The 13,001-nt window shown below is 42.1% G+C and overlaps 1 protein-coding gene across 1 annotated transcript; it reads left to right on the top strand.

The window, feature by feature from the left end:
- Positions 1-1,161: 1,161 nt before the first annotated feature.
- LOC111240423 (breast cancer metastasis-suppressor 1-like protein-A) lies at positions 1,162-6,627 on the top strand. The gene is made up of 10 exons (XM_022770433.1): positions 1,162-1,415; positions 1,646-1,736; positions 2,471-2,598; positions 2,922-3,001; positions 3,205-3,301; positions 3,784-3,873; positions 4,019-4,083; positions 4,199-4,238; positions 4,518-4,647; positions 6,149-6,627. The coding sequence occupies exons 1-10, from the start codon at positions 1,280-1,282 to the stop codon at positions 6,264-6,266; spliced, it is 975 nt and encodes a 324-aa protein (XP_022626154.1). The 5' UTR covers positions 1,162-1,279; the 3' UTR covers positions 6,267-6,627.
- Positions 6,628-13,001: the final 6,374 nt, after the last annotated feature.

Consider the following 13,001-nt stretch of genomic DNA (forward strand, 5'->3'; position numbering starts at 1 on the left):
TCCTGTGGTTTAAACATGAATTGCAGCGGCTGGGGCTGCAGGTCCTTCTAGTTGTTGGGGACGGGACATGACAACCTGTGGAGGAGGAGAGGAAGCAGAAATAGGTGAAGAGGTGATGAGGGGAGTGACAAAGGAGTGAAAAGCTAAAGTTGAGAGCAGAGAGGAGGAAAATATGTGATGAAGAACCAGGAGGAGAGGATTGGAGAACAGAAGGAGTGAAAGAGAAATGGAGGAAAAGAATGAAGGAGAGAAAAGGAAATGAGATGTGAAAACTTTCACAAATACAAAAAATACATTCGTAAACTCACAAAATATCTTGCAAATATAAATCAGATCTGCAAATACACAAACTCCATGAATAAAAACATATGTGAATACATTCAATTAATTTACAAATACATGAAAAGCATTTGTGAATATCTCTCTAACATTTACGACTGTGAAACCATAAATTGTATATAAAGCAGTTGAACAGCTTCTCCCCACTCTGTGTGATGTCACTTATAAGCATTTAATATTTTTACATCTTCAGTTTATGATCAGAAATATTAAAACTCTTTGGTGGGACATTTCCAGGGATAGATGAGTGGAGCTGAGAGAGTGAAAGAAGAAGAAAAGAGGAGGAAATGAGAACAGAGTGATCACAAGTAGATCAAATGAAATCTGTATGATAATATTACAGTACATGTCCATGTTATTTATCCTATGATGCTATTCCTTAAAATGTAAAAATCATTGGAGTAAATGTTCTTCTGGTGGCCTAATATTCAGTTCAGAGACATGAAGACATTCACTTGACTTTGTTGTGGATCCATGACTGCTTAGAGCAGTACATATTATGGCCTGGGTTTAAATGTAGCTTTCTCATCTAAACATTAAATATGAACTTTACGTAGTCACGTCCTTCAACTTTCCACTGACTTTCTATAAACCTAAAAAAATTTAAAAAATGAAAAAATAAAAAAAATAAAAAAAATAGGTCAACATAGTGACATACCTGCACAGACAGTACGTATCAGGTGCTTGTGATAAAATTTAAGAAACTACAAATCCCTCATATCCTCCCGTAGCAATCAGTTACCCATACTAACATCTGATTGGACATATTCAGTAAGGCATCTTGTGATTGGTCGACGGTGGCCATGTTTGCATTTCCAGCTGTCTAGATGCGGGTTAGCTAACCGGTTAGCTGTCTGAGCTACATTTGCTTTTTTATTCGGGGTAAAAATTGACGAACAGCTCTGCCATCCCGTTAACACCGGGTCATCTTTACGCCGCCATGCCGGTTCACTCCCGGGAGAAAAAAGAAAGTAACCACGAAGAAATGGAGGTGGATTTTCCCGAGCAGGACGGCAGCAGCACAGACGAGGAGGACACCGTTAGCTCATCCGTGTCTGAAGATGGAGACAGCTCGGGTAGGAAAAACAGGCCTTAAACACCAACCAAATGTTAGATTTTTTTTTGACATGCTTGTCCGTCAGACATGGGTTGAACAAGATATGCGGTAGCTGTAGGAAATTAGCTGTCATTTCGAGCAGGGAGGTAATGTACAGTATGAAACAGAGATGTTATGATGATAGTGGTTGAAAAGTAAAGCAGTTGAGGTGGAGGTGATGCCAAACCTGCCATGTCTTCATGTGAACAGAGATGGATGATGAGGACTGTGAGAGGAGGAGGATGGAGTGCCTGGATGAGATGACCACCCTGGAGAAGCAGTTCACTGACTTGAAGGAGCAGTAAGTTCTCTCCCTTATAGTTTCCAACAAAATAAAAGCTGCCTGTCCTAAACTAACAGTGTGCTTCATGATGATCAGGCTCAGAAACTCTGTGATGCTTGTCATCACATCTCACGTGGGTATTCTTCATATTAGTCCTTGCAATCACCACAATGTCTTTAAAATCTGTGGTTAACATAGACAATTTGATTCTCAGGAGTGAAGGCGACCATGCACTGATATCACACCTGGATGTCAAGCACTGGATTTTGGTCATTGTTACTTGCCTAGATATCTTCCACAGTGATGGTCACTTGTACTGTGTTTACAGGTGTAAAAACAGGTGGTAAGGTGGATAAATGTACATCAGCCACCAGCCAAGTGCTGGTAAGTCTTGGCTTTTACTGCTCTGGCTACTTTCTGTTCCAGTAGCCATTCAGTGTGTAACTGACCATCTTTTGGAAGTGACGTTCTGTTTTGAAAACGTCTTTGGCTTTCCAAATGTCAAACCTGGCTGGCGTGTATGAGAAAGCTTAAATAAATGCCTGATTACTATGTTCTTGTGTATGACCACTGTGGTGAATTTGCTTTTAAGACCATTTCAAGACAATTACTAGATTCTTGAAAGCAAAGTCACCACAGATGCTAGACTCACAGTAATACCACAATAATGATTAATGAATAATGAAAGTTTCAGCCTCAGTTCAGGCTTATGAATTGTTGTGCTTTGCTACTGTATTTATTCTGCTGTTTAGGTTGTACAAGGAGCGTCTGAGCCAGGTGGACATCAAGTTGCAGGAGGTAATGGCTGGCTGTGCCCAGGAGTACCTGGAGCCTTTAGCCAACCTGCAGGAGAACATGCAGATCAGGACCAAAGTGGCAGGTGAGTCCAAGTAATATTTCAGTCTTTGCTGCTGTCATGCTAACATTGAATTCTTTCAGGGATCGCATCCCCCACCCCCCCACCCCCCCCCACCCCCCCACCCCCGGCCTTAACCCCTTCTTGTGTGCATTTATGTAGGAAATAAGTTAAGCATAGCAGGATTTAGTATTGTTCAAATGTCAATGTCTGTAATAATATTTAACTAATGGAATGTGCTTTTTTTTTTTTTTTTTTGCAATTTAAAGACGATAGTTGCTTGGATTAAACCAAATTCCCATTTCCCTGTTGGTTGCCTCAGATTGATTTGCTCATGTTTGTTGCAGGGATCTACAGAGAGCTGTGTTTGGAGTCAGTGAAGAATAAGTACGAGTGTGAGATCCAGTCGGCCTGCCAACACTGGGAGGTGAGAGGCCAACATTTGAGTAGGGGCTTATGTGAGGTACATTTATAATAGACGATCGCCTAAACAAAGTAGGAAATACACTAGAGTTTTGAAAGTTTGGGTTTTTGCCGCAGTATGCAATTCAACCCCAGTCCTACTTCTGGAGATGTGCAGTGTGATGACCTTCTGTCTCTGTTGACCTTCTCTTTCTTCTTCACTTCCAGAGTGAGAAGCTGCTGCTGTTCGACACTGTGCAGAGTGAACTGGAGGAGAAGATAAGAAGACTGGAAGAAGACAGACACAGTATTGACATTACCTCAGGTACCAGCTGGCGCTTCAACACACCGTTGTTTGAAAAATATTTGTTTTGATCCATTTACCCGACTTTTATTCAATAAAATGTCAAAACCCATCAGAAGTTTGGCTCGCAGTGAGATCCTAAAGTAGTGACAAACCCAGAGTATTTGGTTATATTACTCCCTACAACGGAGTACTTAGTAAGTATTTGATATTTTCATTGAACAATAAGTAAAGCAGTTCATTTATTCCAACTGGGAACTCTCAGTTAACAAACCTACTGATTAATTGTTTAGCACAAGTTAGTACCTTACAGGGTACAATTAGTGGACAATCAGTGAATAAACATTGCAGATTTGATCAAGAATATGTTAACTGACAACATTCAAAGGTTGCACTCAGTATCTGTAAAACAGATTGAAATATGACGCAAATATCCAACAGAAGGAAATGCCCCTCAGGCACAATAATCCCCCTCGCTGTAATCTGTCCTCTTTGTTTTCCAGAGTTGTGGAATGATGGATTGCACTCACGGAAAAACAAGAAAAAAGACCCGTTCTGTCCCGTCAAGAAGAAGAAGCCTGTTGTTGTCTCTGATATCCTTTTTCCCTTGGTCCTGTCCTTGTCCTTATTCCTCCCATCAATCATCTGCACCACATTTTACTGCAGCGCTTCAGTATTGAATTGTTAAGAAAGATGTTTCCTGCCACTCCTCTGAGTTTTCCTTAACCTCTCCGTTACGGCCTTATATTGTTTACATGCTGCAAGATCTGGACATTCTTGAAGACTGGACTGCGATAAGAAAGGTATTTTCATGATAATGGACGAAGCAGAAATCTGGTAAATGCATCTATATTGACATTAAGTTGTGATTTGATTTCAAGTTGTGTCTGTCGCCCCCCCCACCCCCACCCCTTGCAGGCGATGGCATCACTGGGGCCGCACAGGGTGAAGGTGGATGGTAAGAGTTTCTCCTCGTCCTTGGTTACAGTCAATATGTGGCTGAGTGCAGCGATCGACCCACAGCCACACAGGAGGAGTTGATTCAATACTTTCTGTCAAAAGTGCTAAAGTTCTTGATAAGAAGTCAGATGTTGCCTTTGTCTCGCTCCCTATCTTCCTTCTTTAATATTTTGTACTTTACCAGATTTCTTTTAACCTCACTCTGCCTTTAGTCACTTGTTCCCTCCCTGTCTCCCCATCTCACCCCATTTGTCTTTCTCTTTTTTTCTCCCTCCAGTTCCTGCAGTAAAGCCTGACAGACACCACCATGTGGCGCGCTCTGAGGACGGTCGACTTTTCTATGACAGCCAGTGGTACTGCAGGGGACAGGCCATCTGTATCAACAGGAAGGACGAGTACCCGACTAGGTGTGTGTGTGTGTGGGTGTTTGTGTGTGTGTGTGTGTGTGTAGGAGAAGGGTTTGTTAAGGAATAAATATTTGTAAAGATGAGGGAGTTATAAAGCTAAGGGACACATGCATGCGCTCATCTGCAAATTTGTGTTTCTGACTCACTGAGTGAGTCTGACTGAGAAGCAGTGTGGTCACATGGTGGATTTATTTGTAATGGAAATGATCATGGATGGATTTGAACAAACACAATGGGAGTATTAGCAGGAGTGATTGTGAGTCCACATTCTGCTCTTTGTGCGTCCTGCCCTGTGTGTTTGTCAGGACAGGATGCACACTGAATAGAGGGAATGCATTGATGTCAGTTTTTCCCAGCACTCCATCAACACCCCCCTCCCCTCCCACACCACTGAGTGGCAAAACAAATGCAACAGGTGGCTGTTATGAATGGGTAGAGCTGTGATACAGGAGTCTGTACAGAATACCAGACAGTCAGTGGTCTGAGGGCTAAATGTAAAATGTTTCCTTACACATATACATACATTCCAGGACAAAAAACACACCGCAGCAGAAGGTGTCAATGAATACCAACGGGAGATCTACCACCGTCACTGAAACACAGAAAGAGAGAATAGAGGGAATCTCTCTGCTACAGAGCAACTGAAGCTGTTGTGGAGGCTTACCTTACTAAAACACTTCATGTTGGTTTCTCCTTTAATTTGTCTGTTTGTGTGTATATATGTAGCTTTGCCCCAGGGAAAAAAACATTACACTGAACTAACCCTTAAGACATATAGACACTTAGTGCCACAAAAATCTGCGTAGGTTCATTACTTCAAACTTTGTCAACACACAAAGCCAGAAACTTGTGCAAACACTGTTTTTGTCAGATTTACAAATCTGTGTGTCATTGTGAAACTAGGAAAACCATCATCTCCACTCCCATATTTAGCTGTAAACGGATGTAGACAAGGAGCAGAATAGTATCAGATCAAAGGTCTCTAACAGTGCCAGAGCTACATGTGATCATTACGCATAGTTGTGACTGTTTATAGCTGCTGTGTCATTCATTCATCACATGTGCCTATAAACCTAATTTCAGCAGTAGGGCGCTCCATCATCGTCATCGAACGTGAGGAAGGAAGGATTTAGTTTGTAGGACATTTGATATGGTAATATAAGCACAGAGACATGATGCTCTGATCGCGTGTTCAGTGTTAGATTCCATCTCTCACCTTATTTCTGTTTTTATAAATTTCAGTTTTGTGTGGGGAAATGGTTAAAACATGCTTTCAGATCTGTAGGTTGTCTGTGGACAAGTTTGTAAAAATATTTCGATTTTATTCCGTCTTTTATTTTGAAATCCATGATAGATTCTGTCTGTTGAGTGTTTGTTACCCATTGAGGAGTGACAGTCTACATCTGCTCACAGTAACATTACATGCAAACCTTCTACACTTAGTGTGAGTATTGTGGTTTGGCGTTGCACTAACATTGACCTGTCTCTGTTTGTCATGCAGTGCCATCATCACCACAATCAACAATGACGAGGTGTGGTTCAAACGACTGGACGGCACCAAGTCAAAGCTCTACATCTCCCAGCTGCAGAAAGGCAAATACACTATCAAGCACTCATAAAACCACACTGACACTCGCTCACACACATACAGTACAAAGACCATCATTTCTGCCTCCTTCCCATGTTGTATCTTTCTCCATGCTTGCCATATGTACAGTACACACAAACACACACACACACACACACACACACACACACTCTAACGTCCTAAAAAGATTTTCACTCTTAAGCCTGACAAATACACACACAGACACACTTTATTTCACGCCCTCTTTGTTTGAGTAACAAAAAAGAAACTGTCCAGAAACAAACAAGTGTCAACTCAAGAAGATGTTCTTCTCTGTAAATATGTATATGTATGTTGATATTATCGACAAGGTCACAAAGTGTCATTCTCTCTGGAACGGAGATCAATGCAAAGTGCTGCTAAAAAAAAAAAAAAAAAAACAAGGGAGAAAAACCGGAGCAGTAGCGAACTGTGAAGCTCAGTCGCGTGCCTTTCTGAGATGAGATGATGCCTCGGCTGATTTAAAAAAACAAAACAAAAAAACAAACAAAAGTCCTGAACTATCAATGCAGTGAAGCCTTACTCTGTACTGTGTTAGCACCAGGAGGACTGAAGCGGGTCAATGAATGAGTGAGTGAGAAACCGTGATGCAGGTGAGGATGCTGTTAGACTTGAATTTCATGCTCCACAAAGCCTAATAAATCTGTATTAGGATCCCCAGGGACCCCAGTTTGAGAAAATGTTTGATTTAGTAATGAAAAAAAATGCACAAGTGTCAATATGGAGATGGAGAATGATTAATCAATTCTGAGCAGATGATGATATCGTGAACATAATGAGATAAAACTATTCTTCAAGAGCACCCCAGGGTTTTGTCAAAACCCACTTGGGGAGCCACTGTACTAAATGATCTCTTGATGTGTTGATGTTTTCAGTGTAATTTTACCAGCACTACATTTTTAAGTTCAAACCGAGGCCAGCCTCCGTGCACTAAGCAAAACGCAACAGCTGGAAAAGAAGCCTAAACATGCAGAAGTGGCAGGTGCCCTGTATATAGAGACAGTGTATTTTGTGTTTAGCTCACTGTGATTCTTCCCCTCTGTCTCCTATCATGTTGCCGTGCGTCTGATAGTGCCTACAACTGAACATTTAAAGGGAAATATTTTAACCTGGCATATTTGCCATAAATTTGGCTATTGTGGCTCCCTATGCAGTTAGCCATAATGGCCACCGCAGGCGGCTACTTTCTGTTAGAGACAAAAATTATATATATTTGGAAAGCTGTAGGAGGCTTGCACAGCTTGCCTCCATGGACAGTACGTTGTTTGCTCAAGTCCTTGTTTCCCTGAATCTCTACAACAGAGGTGAGGAGTGCAAAGTTAGCATCACCCGTGGCTAACACGCCAGGTTGAAATATACCAGAATTTTCCTTTTTAAGGCGGGATCCAAAAAAAAGGTTTACTCCACAGGTTTGAGCTGTGTTTTTTTCTATAGTGTTGGGCTCATAACAGAATTCATTGTGCCATTTTTCAACCTTTTTGTCTATATTCAGCCTAATTTGTGTCTGCTAAAAAATGAAATAAGATCATTTATTAAGTACCGCAGTGTAAATGTTCTGTTACATCTCTAAAAATCAAAAGTTATCTTCTGTTCCCTGTCCTCTTCCTCTTGTCTTTTTTGTCACTTCCCCCCCCCCCCCCCTTGTGTTCTTCTTTGCTGTCAGTAAAAATGTTCCTCAACATTGATGTATTAACAGTACAAAGAGAAAGCAAGAAGGGATTTTTTTATGTGTGTACAATCCGTCCATTGTAAATTATGTTCAGTGACGGGGATCTTGCTTTGTGTTGTGCTGCTTTATACTTTCAGCATTGCATACATATTTCAAAGTATTACCTGACAAAAGTATTGTAAAGAGAGGTCCTTGCAACACTGTACCATAAACATAAAGAAAAGTGTATGTAAAGCCTAATATGGCGTCCACTTAGTAGAGCTTTTGTTTTGTTTTTTTTAACTACACTTGTTTTGATGCATCATGGTTCCTTTTCCACATTAGACATACAAAGAAAACTGACATTGTGCCAATGCATGTACAGCTGATTAAAGATTTTGTTTGTATCATTCGAAGAGTCCAACCTGTTCACAAGCAATTCATACAAGAGAAGAGATTCTGCATTTGAGTAGAGTTTTGCTTCTACTGTACTTCAAAGGCTTCCTGCCTGCTTTTCTAGCAAAAAAAAGTCTCTGTGCATTTAGGTGATTACAGTATCAACCTCCACTGCTTAGCTTGAGTCAAGCTAATTTCCTTTTTCTTTGACTTAAGAGCTTTGGATGAAGAAATATCAGAGTTTTGCATTGAACTTAAATATCCTATTGGATTTGGCCTAGCAAGCACAAAAAAGCCCAGATAAAATCTTATATAATACTCCAGTGTACAAAGGCAGAAAGTCCCTGACAGCGCTCAACCCAAAGTCACCCCCGAGGTTTGCTGAACCCTGGCTACACTCCTCTGTCACAAAAAAAAAGTGGCTTATTTTGGAGGAAAATGCTGAGCTAGTCCTATTTGATAATAGCTCTTTGGTCTGCTGTGCTGTTCAACCTTTCAGTCACTTATTTCTGCCAGAGGGCCACTCGCTAGATTAACACCACGTACTGGTATCGATTCAGGATCTACGCTGATGTACCGTTTTCTTGCCCCCTCGCCGTCCATCCGCCTGCCCCTCATGCAGAACCACTGCAATCTTTGATTGATTTATTGGGATTATTCAGAAATTTTGATGTAATAAATTGAAAGGTTAAAATGGTTAAAATCTTCCCCTAGATAGAGCTTCATAACCAAAACTGGTGTCTTAAATACACATTCCTTGCTATAACCTACTACATGATCACACAATATCAACACCATTAAGTTTATTTAAAAGTGTTGCAGTACTGTTTTGTGGCCAGAAGGTGTCAGTAGAGCTCCACACTGGAGTGTCAGCAGCCTCTGCACTAGATGGGAGGAGGGAGGTGGTCTGTAAATCTGGGGCACCCTGCTACTGAAGCCTTCCAGCTGATGAGAGAGAGAGAAAGAGATAGGATGGATGAAGGCACAGTTTGATCACAGCTTGCTGGCCACGTCTGCTACCGCAACAGAGAGAGGGAGAGAGAGAAGGAGGAAAATCCCCATCACCGCGTCAAAGGCAGCAGCAGCAAGCAAGCAACAGAGCTGTCTGTCTCTGTACACGTCTCTGTGCAGCATCTCTCTAGAGCATTCCTTGAATCTGCTTTCACACATTCCTGTGAACGTGCACATAAATGCATGTCTGAATATGCTCAGAAATGGACATAACATGCAGATGCAGACACGTAACGGCAAAGGCAGAGGGCTTCCTCGTTTGTTTTCTAACTGTGTCTGTGATGATGCTGGTTGAATCTGCTGCTCGTCCTGAGGTTCTAGAGGGTTCTGGGGAGCTACTACTGTGATGAGTCAGGTCCTGACGGATGAGAGAAGCTGGCCGTCTTCAGCCCCATCTATACTTAATGAGTAACCAGAACTGGAGGGTCATTGGGACGTGTTTACTGCAACACTGGGGCTAATTAGACCGTGAAAGTGTCACACTGTGCTAAATTACTTATATCACTGCCCCTCTGTGTGATGTATGTGCGTGTGTGTATCACTATGCGTTTTCAGGAGAGCGAGGCTGTGTATGTGGATCTCTTTGTACATGCATGCATGTGCTGTGTGACAGGGCTGTGTGTGGGTGTGTACCTTTGCTGATTGTGTAAGAGAATGTTAAATGCATATATCCATAAGTTAACATCAAAGGGATGAGGCAAGCTGCCCATTATCAGGATAGAAGATAAAAGAGAGACACACAGGGAGAGAGATGGATTTAAATGGACTGTGCTGCACCTTGCAACGTGCTCTAGATGAACTTCTATGTGTGTCAATGGCAGTGGCCTAGAATCCACCATTAGCACTCAGAATATAGCCACTTATTCATCTTATACTGTCTAGACTCTTCTTGCATCAAGTTGCTTCCTCTTTAAAGGTAGGCTTAATTTGCTTGACAATGTAAGATGGTGGGATAAAGCTGTGGGAAAACAACCACATAATAAAATGTCTTTACTTTTTTAATTTGTTACCAATTTCTTTCATACCCATGTTACCTAGAAATGTTACCTAGAAAGTTTAATACAACAATGCAATCAGTTAATAATATATCCTAAAGGATGATATTGAGAATGTTTTTGGAAATAGGCACAATAGTCAAGTTGTACTCGTGATTGAGCGCCTCAGTGTCTATGTGAGGCCCAAAGGATGATTTTGTTGTTATTCCTAACTCTGTCTCTGCCAGCATCTTTTGTTGATTGTCAAGCCCTCTTTCCAGTAAGGTGCAAACAATGGTTTGACTGTATCCAGTGTCACATGATGGAACTCGATTTGCAATAAGGACATACTGTGGAGCCGTTTATAGGAGTTATCAGGAGTTCTCTTCTATTGTGCAAGTAGAAGTCGTTTTTCTGGTTTTATTGCTTCCCTGCGAGTTTGTCAGAGTACATGACAATCATGGTCCCCAGCTCCAGCTTCCTAACTTAACTCCTACACTTTGACAGAAAGACTGACATGCTGTGCCCTGGCATCCATTCACTCAGTGATGCATTGCCACAGGATCTTGGTATCTGCAACTTACCCCTGACCTCTGACCTATCCTTCTGCAAGGACAATGAAGGACAAGGTGATGGAACAGCATCTGACAATATCCTCTTTGTTATCAAGTTATCAATTCTAGTTAACAAACTGGCAAGTTTTTGCATGTGTGAAACAGCCAGCCCGATCTTTGTCTCAGCCAAGAAACTTTTGAATGGCCCTAATGAAAGTGGTTGCCACAAGTATCTCAGCGGTGAGATAGTGTGGTCCTCCTGTGTGCCCAGTTCTGTCCTGAGAGACTTTTGGTGACCAAAAAGGCCAGGGAGATGGCTATTGTGGGGTAATTTCAAATAATGTGGCATGACAGAGCAGTAGCAGCCTCGACTGCCATTCCTCAAAGTAGAACTCATACTCACTACCCAATCTTCAGCTGTCAGGGTGTCAGACAGGAAGAACTACCTGTCAACGTCTTGGACTGAGCGGCGGCCTTATGATATGTTGTGGTGTCCCAGCTAATGCAAGCTTAAAACCCCCATGACTGACACAGTGCTCAACTTGGGGGCAATCTCTCAATGGCTTGGTTCTTGAGATGAAGAGGCTGCATCTAAGATTGACCCCAGCAGTGATGGAGAAAAATCCCATTATGCAGTCCACCATTTCTGTCAACAAGGCAAAATGGCTGGGCTTTCAGCAGCGGTGTTAGAAGCGGGAGTTAACCCACAGAGTTCCCAGTCTGTTCTGTTCTCCTTTTCCTGTCTGCCACATTCTACTATTAAGGTGTATGCATCACTGATCTCCTCTTGTCATGTGGGGTTTGTAGAGAGTTTATTTTTAACCACCCTCTGCTGAATTTGACTGAGGCGGCTGTATTCTGTGGTACACTCCTGTGCCCCTTAGTGAAAATTGCCAGTTTCTACCCATTGGGCAGGCTCCTCTAAAGCTGTTATCCATCATGACAGCATTGCTGTGTGCTCTGACAACAGCTAAAAGGGTGAATAGGTTGTGTGCCCTTTCGTACCACCTGAACTACATGCTTAGTGGAGGGGATTAGACAGACACTACCTTCATACAGAACTTTCCCTTTTAGGGAACAAATATTAAAAGTTCGTTTAAGTGCAGCAGGGCTCAGTATTCAGTATCCTAGCTTTGGCATCATATGCACTCTGCAGCACTTTTTCTGCTCTGTGGACAGTGTTGTCGGTTAACCCCCTAAGGCTAAGCCATAGGCTGTGCAAAGGTATCTTGGAAGGACCCCCTTGGTTGTCTGTATACCTAACAAGCAGTGCAACAGCAGGTTTGCCAACTACAATAAATATTGAGGATATTTGCATGTTAGCATCACAGTTAAGGCCCTGCATATTCAGGTTTAAATACTGTGTGATTGACATGTGAGATGCTGTCAGCCAGTTCTCTGTCCTTGCTGTGCAGCAGACTTTACCATGGTCTTGAACCAGACTCCAGCACCTCCTGCAGCACAGGCAGATTACAGCTCAGTGAACAGTTGGTGCAGCCTTGTCATTTGGTGTAGGACACTGCACCCTCTTGCACTTTCCCCAAGTAGTCTGGTTGGCAGCTGGTGAGTGCCACTTGCCTACATGCAAATTTTAAATGCAGATCCATGACAACAAGTGTCCAAGCTGTTAGAGCCCTGTTTTGAGGAACAGTGTTCATAGAACATGGGTTATAATGTGTATCCATCATTAGCATTCCTAATTAAAACAGTTCAATAAGTGCAATAAGCTAATGCTTGTGTAATGAAATAAAGAAACTGTTAAATGTTTTGTAAGAGGAACCTGTTGGACTGTAGATATTCATGACATTTAAACAGATGTTTGTGTCTGGCCCCTGGAACTCTTTAAACACTGACCTTTCCCTTTGGCTAAAACTTAAAAGTTATGACCTGAACCTACTCTGAGTCTCTGTTTCTGTCCTATAAAAGTGCTGTGAAAATTGATTTCAGGAGTTATAACTCTTTTTGACTTGATAGCTTGAAAGTGAGCAGCTCCAACACGCTGGCCGGCCCCGTATGTGTCAGGGTTATTCAGCTGACCAGACGAGGTGGTAGTATCACCTTTCACCTCCACACCCACTGTACTCAGACACCATACTGTATCTCCTCATTATGTCAGGTCTGATATGCAAAGTAGAGCCGGGAAT

Source organism: Seriola dumerili, unplaced genomic scaffold (assembly GCF_002260705.1).
Source record: "Seriola dumerili isolate Sdu_G_001 unplaced genomic scaffold, Sdu_1.0 BDQW01000025.1, whole genome shotgun sequence".
Classification (NCBI taxonomy): Eukaryota; Metazoa; Chordata; class Actinopteri; order Carangiformes; family Carangidae; genus Seriola; species Seriola dumerili.

What these genes read in the sequence shown, in the direction of transcription:
- LOC111240423 (XM_022770433.1), top strand. Translation starts at nt 1,280, where the DNA reads ATGCCGGTTCACTCCCGGGAGAAAAAAGAAAGTAACCACGAAGAAATG. An exon ending in TTCACTGACTTGAAGGAGCA is followed by an intron (nt 1,737 to 2,470) that starts GTAAGTTCTCTC and finishes TCTGCTGTTTAG; the next exon opens with GTTGTACAAGGAGCGTCTGA. An exon ending in GCACAGGGTGAAGGTGGATG is followed by an intron (nt 4,239 to 4,517) that starts GTAAGAGTTTCT and finishes TTCTCCCTCCAG; the next exon opens with TTCCTGCAGTAAAGCCTGAC.